Genomic DNA, 15,000 nt, shown 5'->3' with positions numbered 1-15,000 from the left:
AAAGGAGAAGAGAGGTAAAGGAGAGGTAAATGAGAGGAGGGGTAAAGGAGAGGTAGAGGAGAGGTAAATGAGAGGAGGGGTAAAGGAGAGGTAGGGGAGAGGTAAATGAGAGGAGGGGTAAAGGAGAGGTAGGGGAGAGGTAAATGAGAGGAGGGGTAAAGAGAGTAGGGGAGTGAGAGGAGGGGTAAAGGAGAGGGGGAGAGGTAAATGAGAGGAGGGGTAAAGGAGAGGTAGGGGAGAGGTAAATGAGAGGAGGGGTAAAGGAGAGGTAGGGGAGAGGTAAAAGAGGAGGGTAAAGGAGAGGAGGGGAGGGTAAATAAGGAGAGGGGGAGAGGTAGGGGAGAGGTAAATGAGAGGAGGGGTAAAGGAGAGGTAGAGGAGAGGTAGGGGAGGGGTAAAGGAGAGGGGTAAAGGAGGGGTAAAGGAGAGGTAGGGGGGAGGAGGGGTAAAGGAGAGGTAGAGGAGAGGTAAAGGAGAGGTAAAGGAGAGGTAAGGGGAGAGGTAGGGGAGAGGTAGGGGAGAGGTAGAGGAGAGGTAATGGAGAGGTAGGGGAGGGGTAAAGGAGAGGGGTAAAGGAGAGGAGAGGTAAAGGAGAGGTAGAGGAGAGGTAAAGGAGAGGTAAAGGAGAGGTAGGGGAGAGGTAGGGGAGAGGTAGAGGAGAGGTAATGGAGAGGTAGGGAGGGGTAAAGGAGAGGTAAAGGAGAGGTAGGGGAGGGGTAAAGGAGAGGTAAAGGAGAGGTAAATGAGAGGTAAAGGAGAGGTGGGGGAGAGGAGTGGTAAAGGTGAGGAGAGGTAAAGGAGGAGGAGGGGTAAAGGAGAGGAGGGGTAAAGGAGAGGTAGGGGAGAGGTAAAGGACAGGAGGGGTAAAGGAGAGGAGAGGTAAAGGAGAGGTAGAGGAGAGGAGGGGTAAAGGAGATGAGGGGTAAAGGAGAGGAGAGGTAAAAGGAGATGTAGAGGAGAGGAGGGGTAAAGGAGAGGAGGGGTAAAGGAGAGGAGAGGTAAAGGAGAGGTAGAGGAGAGGAGGGGTAAAGAAGAGGTAACGAGAGGTAAAGGAGAGGTAGGGGAGAGGAGGGGAGAGGTAGAGGAGAGGTAATGGAGAGGTAGATGAGGGGTAAAGGAGAGGAGAGGTAAATTAGAGGTAGAGGAGAGGTAAAGCAGAGGTAGGGGAGAGGAGAGGTAATGGAGAGGTAGGGGAGAGGTAGAGGAGAGGAGGGAAGAGGTAATGGAGAGGTAGGGGAGAGGTAAAGGAGTAATAGTGATGTTATAGTGTTATAGTGATGTTATAGTGTTATAGGGGTGTTATAGTGGTGTTATAGTGTAATAGTGGTGTTACATTGTAATAGTGGTGTTATAGTGATGTTATAGTGTTATAGTGGTGTTATTATGATGTTATAGTGTTATAGTGATGTAATAGTGGTGTTATATTGTTATAGTGATGTTATAGTGTTATAGTGATGTAATAGTGGTGTCATAGTGTTATAGTGATGTAATAGTGGTGTCATAGTGTTATAGTGATGTAATAGTGGTGTCATAGTGTTATAGTGATGTTATAGTGTTATAGTGATGTAATAGTGGTGTCATAGTGTTATAGTGATGTAATAGTGGTGTCATAGTGTTATAGTGATGTTATAGTGTTAAAGGAGAGGTAGCTGAGAGGTAAAGGAGAGGTAGGGGTAAATGAGAGGTAAAGTAGAGGAGAGGTAATGGAGAGGTAGCGGAGAGGTAAAGGAGAGGTAAAGGAGAGGTAAAGGAGAGGTAAAGGAGAGGTAGGGGAGAGGTAAAGTAGAGGAGGGGTAAAGGAGAGGTAGGGTAGAGTTCAAGGAGAGGTAAAGGAGAGGAGAGGTAATGGAGAGGTAGAGGAAAGGTAATGGAGAGGTAGGGGAGAGGAGAGGTAATAGTGGTGTTATAGTGTTATAGTGATGTGATAGTGATGTATAGTAGTGTTATAGTGTCATAGTGTTATAGTGATGTAGTGTTATAGTGATGATAGTAATAGTGATGTAATAGGTAGTGTTATAGTGATGTAATAGTGGTGTCATAGGTTATAGTGATGTTATAGTGTTATAGTGATGTATAGTGGTGATAGTGTTATAGTGATGTAATAGTTCATAGTGATAGTAATAGTGAGTTATAGTGATGTAATAGTGTTATAGTGATGTAGGTAGAGGAATAGTGTTATAGTGATGTTATAGTGTTATAGTGATGTAATAGTGGTGTTATAGTGTTATAGTGATGTAATAGTGGTGTCATAGTGTTATAGTGATGTTTAGGTAGGGAGAGGTAAAGTGAGTTATAGGTAGGGGTGTAAAGGAGAGGTAGGTAATAGTGATGTAGTGTTATAGTGATGTTATAGTGTAAAGGAGGGGAGAGGTAGGGGAGAGGAGGGTAGAGGGGTAAAGGAGAGGTAATGGAGAGGTGTCAAAGGAGAGGTAGGGAGAGGTAAAGTGGTGGATAGTGTTATGGAGAGGAGTGGGTTAAAGGAGAGGTAGGGGAGGAGGGTGAGGTAGTTAGAGGAGGGGTAAAGGAGAGGTAGGGGGAGAGGAGGGTTAAAGGAGAGGTAGGGGAGAGGAGGGGTATAAAGGAGAGGTAGGGGAGAGGAGGGGTAAAGGAGAGGTAGGGGAGAGGTAAAGGAGAGGAGAGGTAATGGAGAGGAGGGGTAAATGTGGGGTAAAGGAGAGGTAGGGGAGAGGTAAAGGAAGGAGAGGTAGGGGAGAGGTTATAGTGAGGAGAGGTAATGGAGAGGTGGGGTAAAGGAGAGGTAGGGGAGAGGTAATGGAGAGGTAGGGGAGAGGTAATGGAGAGGAGGGGTAAAGGGAGAGGTAGGGGAGAGGTAATGGAGAGGGTAGGGGAGAGGTAATGGAGAGGTAGGGAGAGGTAAAGGAGAGGAGAGAAAAATGGAGAGGTAGGGTAGAGGTCAAGGAGAGGTAGGGGATAGGTAAAGGAGAGGAGAGAAAAAGGAGAGATAGGGGAGAGGTAAAGGAGAGGTAAAGAAGAGGTAAAGGAGAGGTAATGGAGAGGTAAAGGAGAGGATGGGAGAGGTAAAGGAGAGGTAAAGGAGTAGTAGGAGAGAGGTAAAGGAGAGGTAAAGGAGTAGTAGGAGAGAGGTAAAGGAGAGGTAAAGGAGAGGTAAAGGAGAGGTAAAGGAGAGGTAAAGGAGCGGTAAAGGAGAGGTAAAGGAGAGGTAAAGGAGCGGTAAAGGAGAGGTAAAGGAGCGGTAAAGGAGAGGTAAAGGAGAGGTAAAGGAGAGGTAAAGGAGCGGTAAAGGAGAGGTAAAGGAGAGGTAAAGGAGAGGTAAAGGAGTAGTAGGAGAGAGGTAAAGGAGAGGTAAAGGAGAGGTAAAGGAGAGGTAAAGGAGAGGTAAAGGAGCGGTAGAGGAGAGGTAAAGGATAAGTAAAGGAGAGTTATAGGAGAGAATGGATGACCCTATGGAGAACATACACTCTTTTTCTCTCTCTTTCTCTCTCTCTTTCTCTCTCTCTCTCTCTCTCTCTCTCTCTCTCTCTCTCTCTCTCTCTCTCTCTCTCTCTCTCTCTCTCTCTCTCTCTCTCTCTCAATTCAATTCAACTGAAATAAACAATAAATATGAACAGTAAACATTATCCAAAATAATAAATAAATGGTTAAAGTTCAAAAGGGAAAATAAATAAACATAAATATGAGTTGAATTTACAATGGTGTTTGATTTTCACTGGTTGCCCTTTTCTTGTGGCAACATGTCACACATTTTGCTGCTGTGATGACACACTAGTGCCCTCACCAGTTTGTTGATATATATGTTGAAGAGGGTGGGGCTTATGCTTCATCCCTGTCTCACCCCACGGCCCTGTGGGAAGAAATGTTTTTTTTGTCTATTTTAACCGCACACTTGTTGTTTGTGTACATGGATTTTATAATGTCGTATGTTTTCCCCCCAACACCACTTACCATCAGTTTGTATAGCAGACCGTCATGCCAATACATGGCCTGTCGTACAATCATTTGGTAGAAAGCAGACCGTCATGCCAATACAGGGTCTGTCGTACGATCATTTGGTAGAAAGCAGACCGTCATGCCAATACATGGTCTATCGTACGATCATTTGGTAGAAAGCAGACCGTCATGCCAATACAGGGTCTATCGTACGATCATTTGGTAGAAAGCAGACCGTCATGCCAATACATGGTCTATCGTACGATCATTTGGTAGAAAGCAGACCGTCATGCCAATACATGGTCTATCGTACGATCATTTGGTAGAAAGCAGACCGTCATGCCAATACATGGTCTATCGACGATCATTTGGTAGAAAGCAGACCGTCATGCCAATACATGGTCTATCGTAAACGATCATTTGGTAGAAATCAGACCGTCATGCCAATACATGGTCTATCGTAACGATCATTTGGTAGAAAGCAGACCGTCATGCCAATACATGGTCTATCGTACGATCATTTGGTAGAAAGATGAGACCGTCATGCCAATACATGGTCTATCGTACGATCATTTGGTAGAAAGCAGACCGTCATGCCAATACATGGTCTATCGTACGATCATTTGGTAGAAAGCAGACCGTCATGCCAATACATGGTCTATCGTACGATCATTTGGTAGAAAGCAGACCGTCATGCCAATACATGGTCTATCGTACGATCATTTGGTAGAAAGCAGACCGTCATGCCAATACATGGTCTATTGGAGATCATTTGGTAGAAAGCAGACCAGTGGGTCATGCCAATACATGGTAAAGGAGAATCGATCATTTGGTAGAAAGCAGACCGTCATGCCAATACATGGTCTATCGTACGATCATTTGGTAAAACGCCAATTTGCTCAGTACATTGTTTTCCCTGAGGAAATGTACGAGTCTGCTGTTAATGATAATGCAGAGGATTTTCCCAAGGTTGCTGTTGACGCATATCCCACGGTAGTTATTGGGATCAAATTTGTCTCCACTTTGTGGATTTTGGTGATCAGTCCTTGGTTCCAAATATTGGGGAAGATGCCAGAGCTAAGGATGATGTTAAAGAATTTTAGTATAGCCAATTGGAATTTGTTGTCTGTATATTTGATTGTGTCATGTAGGATACCATCAACACCACAGGCCTTTTTGGGTTGGAGGGTTGTATTTTGTCCTGTAGTTGATTCAAGGTAATTGGAGAATCCAGTGGGTTCTGGTCGACTTTAATAGTTGATTCAAGGTAATTGGAGAATCCAGTGGGTTCTGGTCGACTTTAATAGTTGATTCAAGGTAATTGGAGAATCCAGTGGGTTCTGGTAGACTTTAATAGTTGATTCAAGGTAATTGGAGAATCCAGTGGGTTCTGGTAGACTTTAATAGTTGATTCAAGGTAATTGGAGAATCCAGTGGGTTCTGGTAGACTTTAATAGTTGATTCAAGGTAATTGGAGAATCCAGTGGGTTCTGGTGGTCTTTAATAGTTGATTCAAGGTAATTGGAGAATCCAGTGGGTTCTGGTAGTCTTTAATAGTTGATTCAAGGTAATTGGAGAATCCAGTGGGTTCTGGTGGTCTTTAATAGTTGATTCAAGGTAATTGGAGAATCCAGTGGGTTCTGGTGGTCTTTAATAGTTGATTCAAGGTAATTGGAGAATCCAGTGGGTTCTGGTGGTCTTTAATAGTTGATTCAAGGTAATTGGAGAATCCAGTGGGTTCTGGTGGTCTTTAATAGTTGATTCAAGGTAATTGGAGAATCCAGTGGGTTCTGGTCGACTTTAATAGTTGATTCAAGGTAATTGGAGAATCCAGTGGGTTCTGGTCGACTTTAATAGTTGATTCAAGGTAATTGGAGAATCCAGTGGGTTCTGGTCGACTTTAATAGTTGATTCAAGGTAATTGGAGAATCCAGTGGGTTCTGGTCGACTTTAATAGTTGATTCAAGGTAATTGGAGAATCCAGTGGGTTCTGGTAGACTTTAATAGTTGATTCAAGGTAATTGGAGAATCCAGTGGGTTCTGGTTGTTCTTTTAGTTGATTCAAAAGGTAAGTGGAGAATCCATGGGTTTGGTAGATAACTCTTTAATAGTTGATTTGTTTCAAGTCAAACAGATTGGAGAATCCAGTGGTTTCATAGATAACTTTAATAGTTGATAGTTGATTCTATTTGGTTATAAAGTCAAACAGATTGGAGAAATCCATGGGTTTGGTCGATAACTTTAATAGTTGATTAAAGTCAAACAGGAGAAGTGGTTTACCCACATCTCCATTTTGGATAGATAACTTTAATAGTTGATTATAAAGGTAGATTGGAGAATCCAGTGGGTTCCACATCTCCATTTTAATAGATAATTTATGTTGTTATTTGTTATAAAGTCAAACAGATTGGAAGTTTTGGTCCACTTCCATTTTGATAGATAACTCTTTAGTTGTTAGTGGGTTCTGTTATAATAGTTGATTCAAACAGATTGGAGAAGTGGTTTACCCACATCTCCATTCTGGATAGACTTTAATAGTTGTTATTTAATTGGAGAATCCAGTCCATTTGGTAGATAACTTTATTATTTGATTCAAGATTGGAGAAGTGGTTTACCCACATCTCCATTTTGATAGATAACTCTTTATGTTGATTTGTTATAAGATTGGAGAAGTGGTTTATCACATCTCCATTTTGGATAGATAACTCTTTATGTTGTTATTTGTTATAAAGTCAAACAGATTGGAGAAGTGGTTTCCCACATCTCCTTTAATAGTTGATGTTGTTATTCAAGGTAATTGGAGAAGTGGTTTACCCCATCTCCAGTGGGTTATTTGTTATTTGTTATTCAAATAGATTGATTACCCACATCTCCATTTTGGATAGATCCTTTTGTTGGTTCTTTGTTATTAATAGTTGAGAAGGGTTGGAGACATCTCCATTTTGGTAGATAACTTTTAGTTGATTAAAGGTAGATTGGAGAATCCAGTGGGTTCTGGATAACTCTTTAATAGTTGATTCAAGGTAATTGGAGAATCCAGTGGGTTCTGGTAACTTTATGTTGTTCAAGGTTTGATAAAGTCAGGACTTTAATTGGAGAAGAACCCCAGTGGGTTCTGGAGTCTTTAGATAACTCTTTAATGTTGTTTTTGTTATAAAGTCAAACAGATTGGAGAAGTGGTTTACCCACATCTCCATTTAATAGATAACTCTTTATGGAGTTCCAGTTTGTTATAAAGTCTTTAATAGATTGAGAAAGGTTTGGAGAATCCATGGGTTTGGTAGATAACTTTAATAGTTGATTCAAGGTAATTGGAGAAGTGGTTTACCCCAGTGGGTTCTGGTAGACTTTCAAACAGATTGGAGAATCCAGTGGTTTACCCACATCTCCGATGGTAGATAACTCTTTAAGTTGATTCAAGGTAATTGGAGAATCCAGTGGGTTCTGGTGGTCTTTAATAGTTGATTCAAGGTAGATTGGAGAAGTGGTTTACCCCATCTGGGTTCTGGTGGTCTTTATGTTGTTATTTGTTATAAAGTCAAACAGATTGGAGAATCCAGTGGGTTCTGGTGATCTTTATGTTGTTATTTGATTCAAGGTAATTGGAGAATCCACAGTGGGTTCTGGTAGATAACTCTTTATGTTGATTTTTATAAAGTCAAACAGATGGAGAATCCAGTGGGTTCTGGTAGATAACTTTATAGTTGATTTGTTTAAAGGTCAAACAGATTGGAGAAGTGGTTTACCCACATGGGTCCATTTTGGTAGATAACTTTAATAGTTGATTAAAGGTAGATTGGAGAATCCAGTGGGTTTTGATAGATAACTTTTATAGTTGTTATTTGTTATAAGGTCAAACAGATTGGAGAAGTGGTTTACCCAGTGGGTTCTGGTAGATAACTTTAATATTTGATTCAAGTAGATTGGAGAATCCAGTGGGTTTATGTAGTCTTTATAGTTGATTATAAAGTAATTGGAGAATCCAGTGGGTTCTGGTAGACTTTAATAGTTGATTCTAACATTTCCATTTTGATCAGATATGTTTTTATGTTTGTTATTTGTTATAAAGTCAAACAGATTGGAGAAGTGGTTTACCCACATCTCCATTTTGGATAGATAACTCTTTATGTTGTTATTTGTTATAAAGTCAAACAGATTGGAGAAGTGGTTTACCCACATCTCCATTTTGGATAGATAACTCTTTATGTTGTTCTTTGTTATAAAGTCAAACAGATTGGAGAAGTGGTTTACCCACATCTCCATTTTGGATAGATAACTCTTTATGTTGTTATTTGTTCGGTGTTTTCCAATTTTCCCAGAAGTGGTTAGAGTCTATGGATTCTTCAGTTACATTTACATTTACATTTAAGTCATTTTGCAGACGCTCTTATCCAGAGCGACTTACAAATTGGTGCGTTCACCTTAAAACATCCAGTGGAACAGCCACTTTACAATAGTGCATCTAAATCTTTTAAGGGGGGGGTGAGAAGGATTACTTTATCCTATCCTAGGTATTCCTGAAAGAGGTGGGGTTTCAGGTGTCTCCGGAAGGTGGTGATTGACTCCGCTGTCCTGGCGTCGTGAGGAGTTTGTTCCACCATTGGGGGCCAGAGCAGCGAACAGTTTTGACTGGGCTGCGCGGGAACTGTACTTCCTCAGTGGTAGGGAGGCAAGCAGGCCAGAGGTGGATGAACGCAGTGCCCTTGTTTGGGTGTAGGGCCTGATCAGAGCCTGGAGGTACTGAGGTGCCGTTCCCCTCACAGCTCCGTAGGCAAGCACCATGGTCTTGTAGCGGATGTTATCAACTGGAAGCCAGTGGAGAGAGCGGAGGAGCGGGGTGACGTGAGAGAACTTGGGAAGGTTGAACACCAGACGGGCTGCGGCGTTCTGGATGAGTTTAGGGGTTTAATGGCACAGGCAGGGAGCCCAGCCAACAGCAGTTGCAGTAATCCAGACGGGAGATGACAAGTGCCTGGATTAGGACCTGCGCTGCTTCCTGTGTGAGGCAGGGTCGTACTCTGCGGATGTTGTAGAGCATGAACCTACAAGAACGGGCCACCGCCTTGATGTTAGTTGAGAACGACAGGGTGTTGTCCAGGATCACGCCAAGGTTCTTAGCGCTCTGGGAGGAGGACACAATGGAGTTGTCAACCGTGATGAGATCATGGAACGGGCAGTCCTTCCCGGGAGGAAGAGCAGCTCCGTCTTGCCGAGGTTCAGCTTGAGGTGGTGATCCGTCATCCACACTGATATGTCTGCCAGACATGCAGAGATGCGATTCGCCACCTGGTCATCAGAAGGGGGAAAGGAGAAGATTAATTGTGTGTGTCTGCATAGCAATGATAGGAGAGACCATGTGAGGTTATGACAGAGCCAAGTGACTTGGTGTATAGCGAGAATAGGAGAGGGCCTAGAACAGAGCCCTGGGGGACTCCAGTGGTGAGAGCGCGTGGTGAGGAGACAGATTCTCGCCACGCCAGCTGGTAGGAGCGACCTGTCACTAGGTAGGACGCAATCCAAGCGTGGGCCGCGCCGGAGATGCCCAACTCGGAGAGGGTGGAGAGGAGGATCTGATGGTTCACAGTATCGAAGGCAGCCGATAGGTCTAGAAGGATGAGAGCAGAGGAGAGAGAGTTAGCTTTAGCAGTGCGGAGGGCCTCCGTGATACAGAGAAGAGCAGTCTCAGTTGAATGACTAGTCTTGAAACCTGACTGATTTGGATCAAGAAGGTCATTCTGAGAGAGATAGCGGGAGAGCTGGCCAAGGACGGCACGTTCAAGAGTTTTGGAGAGAAAAGAAAGAAGGGATACTGGTCTGTAGTTGTTGACATCGGAGGGATCGAGTGTAGGTTTTTCAGAAGGGGTGCAACTCTCGCTCTCTTGAAGACAGAAGGGACGTAGCCAGCGGTCAGGGATGAGTTGATGAGCGAGGTGAGGTAAGGGAGAAGGTCTCCGGAAATGGTCTGGAGAAGAGAGGAGGGAATAGGGTCAAGCGGGCAGGTTATTTGCGAGATTTCATCTGGAGAGAGAGGGGAGAAAGAGGTCAGAGCACAGGGTAGGGCAGTGTGAGCAGAAAGCGGTGTCGTTTGACTTAGCAAACGAGGATCGGATGTCGTCGACCTTCTTTTCAAAATGGTTTGAAGTCATCTGCAGAGAGGGAGGAGGGGGGGATTCAGGAGGGAGGAGAAGGTGGCAAAGAGCTTCCTAGGGTTAGAGGCAGATGCTTGGACTTTAGAGTGGTAGAAAGTGGCTTTAGCAGCAGAGACAGAAGAGGAAAATGTAGAGAGGAGGGAATGAAAGGATGCCAGGTCCCAGGGAGGCGAGTTTTCCTCCATTTTCGGCTGCCCGGAGCCCTGTTCTGTGAGCTCGCAATGAGTTATCGAGCCACGGAGCAGGAGGGGAGGACCGAGCCGGCCTGGAGGATAGGGGACATAGAGAATCAAGGGATGCAGAAAGGGAGGAGAGGAGGGTTGAGGAGGCAGAATCAGGAGATAGGTTGGAGAAGGTTTGAGCAGAGGGAAGAGATGATAGGATGGAAGAGGAGAGAGTAGCGGGGGAGAGAGAGCGAAGATTGGGACGGCGCGATACCATCCGAGTAGGGGCAGTGTGGGAAGTGTTGGATGAGAGCATGATTTCTTTTTCCTGTCACGGTCGTCCTCCTCTTCATCTGAAGAGGAGAGGTGAGAAGGATCGGAGGACCAAAATGCGGCGTGATATGTGTTCATGTTGAATGTTTAATAAAAGAAAGAACTGAACACTGAAACACTATACAAAAACAGTAAACAAAATAACAACCGTGAAGCTAATGCGAGCTGCGCTGAAACAAGCCATCAACATAGACAATCACCCACAAACAAACAGTGCAAACCAGGCTACCTAAGTATGATTCTCAATCAGAGACAACTAATGACACCTGCCATAGAAATACCCAAATCATAGAAAAACAAACATAGACTGCCCACCCAACTCACGCCCTGACCATACTAAATAAATACAAAACAAAGGAAAATAAAGGTCAGAACGTGACAGTACCACCCCCCAAATGTGCGGACTCCAGCCGCAAAACCTTAACCTATAGGGGAGGGTCTGGGTGGGCGTCTGTCCGCGGTGGCGGTTCTGGCGCGGGACGCGGACCCCACTTCACCATAGTCTTAGTCCGCCTTATTGTCCGCCTCCGTGGCTTTTTAACCATGGCCACCCTTCTCAATGACCGCTCGGGACAGAGGGGCGGAAGCTCGGGACAGAGTGGCGGAAGCTCGGGACAGAAGGGCGGAAGCTCGGGACAGAGGGGCAGGGGCTCTGGCGCCTCTGGGCTGAGGGGCTCTGGCGCCTCTGGGCTGAGGGGCTCCGGCAGCAGCGCCGGACAGGCGGGAGACTCCGGCAGCAGCGCCGGACAGGCGGGAGACTCCGGCAGCAGCGCTGGACAGGCGGGAGACCGCAGCAGCAGCGCCGGACAGACAGGACCACCTGCAGGGAGGAGACAGAGAGACAGCCTGGTGCGTGGGGCTGCCACAGGAACCACCAGGCTGGGGAGACCTTCAGGAGGCTTGGTGTTAGGAGGAGGCACCTGAAGGACCGGGCTGTGGGGGAGCACTGGAGCTCTGGTGCGCAACCTTGGCACCACTTCCCCAGGCTGGACAACTACTCCAGCCCGGACCCTCCAGAGTGCAGGCACAGGTTGAACCGGGCTGTGGGTAAGCACGGGAGATCTGGTGCTTACTACACGCACCTCTCCCTTAGGCTCCACTCCCACATTTGCCCGGCACGAGCGGAGCGCAGGCAGAGGACGCACTGCACCCTCCCAGCGCCCCGGAGACACAGCACGCAGAGCCGGCGCAGGATTCCCTAGACCAAAACTGCGCACCGGCGACCAGACACGCTGAGCAGGCACCATACGCCCTGGCTCGATGCCCACACTCGCATGGCACTTTCGGGGGGCTGCCCTATAGCGCACCGGGCTATGGGCACGTACTGGCGACACCGTGTGCTTAACCGCATAACACGGTGCCTGACCAGTCATGCGCTGCTTATAATAAGCACGAGGAGTGAGCTCAGGTCTGCTACCTGGCTTAGTACCACACCTCGTCTGCCCCCCCCCAAAGAAAATTTGGGGCTGCCTCTCGTACCTGTCGCACTGCTGTGCTGCCTCCTCATATCGCCGCCGCTCAGCTTTCGCTGCCTCCAGCTCTGCTTTGGGGCGGCGATATTCCCCAGCCTGTGCCCAGGGTCCCTCTCCGTTCAGTATCTCCTCCCATGTCCAGGAGTCCTGTGATGCTGGCCGCTGTTGTTGCTGCTGCTGCTGCTGTCGTCGCTGTCCTTTACCAGGCTGCTCGGTCCTTGGTTGGTGGGTGATTCTGTCACGGTCGTCCTCCTCTTCATCTGAAGAGGAGAGGCGAGAAGGATCGGAGGACCAAAATGCGGCTTGATTTGCACCTGATAGGGCTGTTTTTGGTTTTCCACGTTTATTGTTTTGTAGTGTTCATGTTTATCTGTTTTTATTAAACATGAGTCAATATAACCACGCTGCGTTTTGGTCCTCTACTTCACCACAGGAAAACCCTGACATCTCCGTAGTGTATTTCTGTATTGTTTTAGTGATTCACCATAGTGAAGGCGTAGACTCAGGTTTTCTGGGTCTCTATGTTTTTGGTTGGACAAGTTTCTCAATTTCTTTCTTAGTTTTTTTGCATTCTTCATCAAACCATTTGCCCTTGTTTTTAATTGAACCTCCAGTGTTTGTCCCTCTTTGTGCTGAGGGTGTCAGGTTCTTGTCCGGTATTGTAACTGTGTATTTGGAACTAGTGAATCTCCCTTTTGTGTGCCAGAGACAGCCAAGACCCTCTCAATATAATACCAACGCCTGCTGACAACGAGTTAGGTGTGTGTGTGTGCTGCCATAGCAACTCTTTGCAAGTTCATCAAGTTCACACACACACACACACACACACACACACACGCACACACGCACACACGCACACACACACACACACACACACACACACACACACACACACACACACACACACACACACACACAGACACAGTAATTGATGAGGAGCAGATGGAGAAGGTGTGAGAGGTGCTGTTTTATTAATTAAAGACAGCGAGGAGAGAAATAGAGAGAGAAACACAAAACCACCGCCGGCTTTCTATTCTAGTTCGACCTTTACACCTGAAATGAGAGAGATGTTTCACTACAACGGGTGGATAATGTCATTGAATAGGTTTGATTTTAAAATTGAATGACAAAGGGTCTGGGTTTGAATCCGCTGAGCTAAAAGCTACAGATGAAGGATCTTAATTTGAGCCAGTTTGCAACAGCAAGAAAATAATCCTGCAGCAAGGAGGGTTATTATGTGGATCAAAGTTAATGGACATTTTTGATATAGTCTGATATTTCAAAATGTAAATGACTAACTTCAGAAGTAAAAAAAAACAACCTCGACTACACTACACGTTTGAAATGTCCCATTGTCCTGCAACAGGGTGATCAAATTAAGATCCTGCATCTGTATGTGCAGTTGTCTTCCGTCATCAGTGTGATTATCAGGAATCAGAGGACATCATGACACACACAGTGACCTTCAGGTGTGTGTGTGTGTGCTGTGTGTGTGTGTGTGTGTGTGTGTGTGTGTGTGTGTGTGTGTGTGTGTGTGTGTGTGTGTGTGTGTGTGTGTGTGTGTGTGTGTGTGTGTGTGTGTGTGTGTGTGTGTGTGTGTGTGTGTGTGTGTGTGTGTGTGTGTGTGTGTGTGTGTGTGTGCGTGCGTGCGTGCGTGCGTGCGTGCGTGCGTGCGTGCGTGCGTGCGTGCGTGCGTGCGTGTGTGTGTGTGTGTGTGGGGACATCACAAAAGATTCAGTATGTTCCCAAAACACAATTGTAGAATCATCCGCACAACTGGACAGTTTTCTGTTTGTTTTGGGAACATATTTGTTGTGATGTCCCCACAATGTGTGCGAGTCGAGGTATTAGCCTAGCCTAGCCTTAGTAATTAGCCTAGCCTTAGATATTAGCCTAGCCTAGCCTTGGGTATTAGCCTAGCCTTAGGTATTAGCCTAGCCTAGCCTTAGGTATTAGCCATGCCTTAGATATTAGCCTAGCCTTAGATATTAGCCTAGCCTAGCCTTAGTAATTAGCCTTGCCTTAGATATTAGCCTAGCCTTAGATATTAGCCTAGCCTTAGATATTAGCCTAGCCTTAGATATTAGCCTAGCCTAGCCTTAGGTATTAGGGCCGCAGTTTTCAGGCAAGGTTATCGCCTCAATTATCTCTCTCTCTGTCTGCAAGTTTATAGCTCTAACTCCCTCCCTCCAGGCATTGTATCCGGGTCCAGATGAAGGCTGGCAGGTATACAGCTCGGCATCGGACCCTGATGGGAAGTGTGTGTGTACAGTGGTTGCTCCCGCTCAGAACCTCTGCAAACGAGACCCCCGCAGCCGTCAGCTACGCCTACTCACAGAACAGGTATGTATGTGTGTGTGTGTGTGTGTGTGTGTGTGTGTGTGTGTGTGTGTGTGTGTGTGTGTGTGTGTGTGTGTGTGTGTGTGTGTGTGTGTGTCTGTGTGTGTCTGTGTCTGTATGTGTGTGTGTGTGTGTGTGTGTGTGTGTGTGTTCGGGGATGGAAGCTTGTGTCCAGAATCCAGAATCACAATGCAGAGAGGAAAGGACAGTGGACTGGAATAAGATATTCACGGGTCTGAGTGCCGTTGACATGAACACACACACACACACACACACACACACACACACACACACACACACACACACACACACACACACACACACACACACACACACACACACACAGGCCCCTGCGTCCTACTATCGACAGCATCATGATGGAATTAGAGAGATAGAAATAGTTTCAGATATAGTTTGGGAAAGAGAGAGAGAGATACTGGAGATGGACAGAGAGACAAAGACAGAGATACTGGAGACAGACAGAGACAAAGAGAGAGACAAAGACATAGATACTGGAGACAGACAGAGACAAAGAGATAGACAAAAACAGAGATACTGGAGACAGACAGAGAAAAAAACAGAGATACTGGAGACAGACAGAGACAAAGAGAGAGATACTGGAGACAGACAGAG

At 45.9% G+C, this 15,000-nt stretch overlaps 1 protein-coding gene across 1 annotated transcript in view; it reads left to right on the top strand.

Moving 5' to 3' along the window:
• LOC135559998 (noelin-2-like) overlaps positions 1-15,000 on the top strand; it is an 86,715-nt gene that overhangs the window by 3,006 nt on the left and 68,709 nt on the right. The window contains exon 2 of the mRNA XM_065000957.1: positions 14,221-14,370. Within this exon, the coding sequence (XP_064857029.1) occupies positions 14,221-14,370 (150 nt within the window). The remainder of the gene's footprint in view (positions 1-14,220; positions 14,371-15,000) is intronic.

This window comes from Oncorhynchus nerka, linkage group LG15 (genome assembly GCF_034236695.1).
Source record: "Oncorhynchus nerka isolate Pitt River linkage group LG15, Oner_Uvic_2.0, whole genome shotgun sequence".
Taxonomy (NCBI): domain Eukaryota; kingdom Metazoa; phylum Chordata; class Actinopteri; order Salmoniformes; family Salmonidae; genus Oncorhynchus; species Oncorhynchus nerka.
This window is presented reverse-complemented; position numbering and strand designations above follow the sequence as displayed.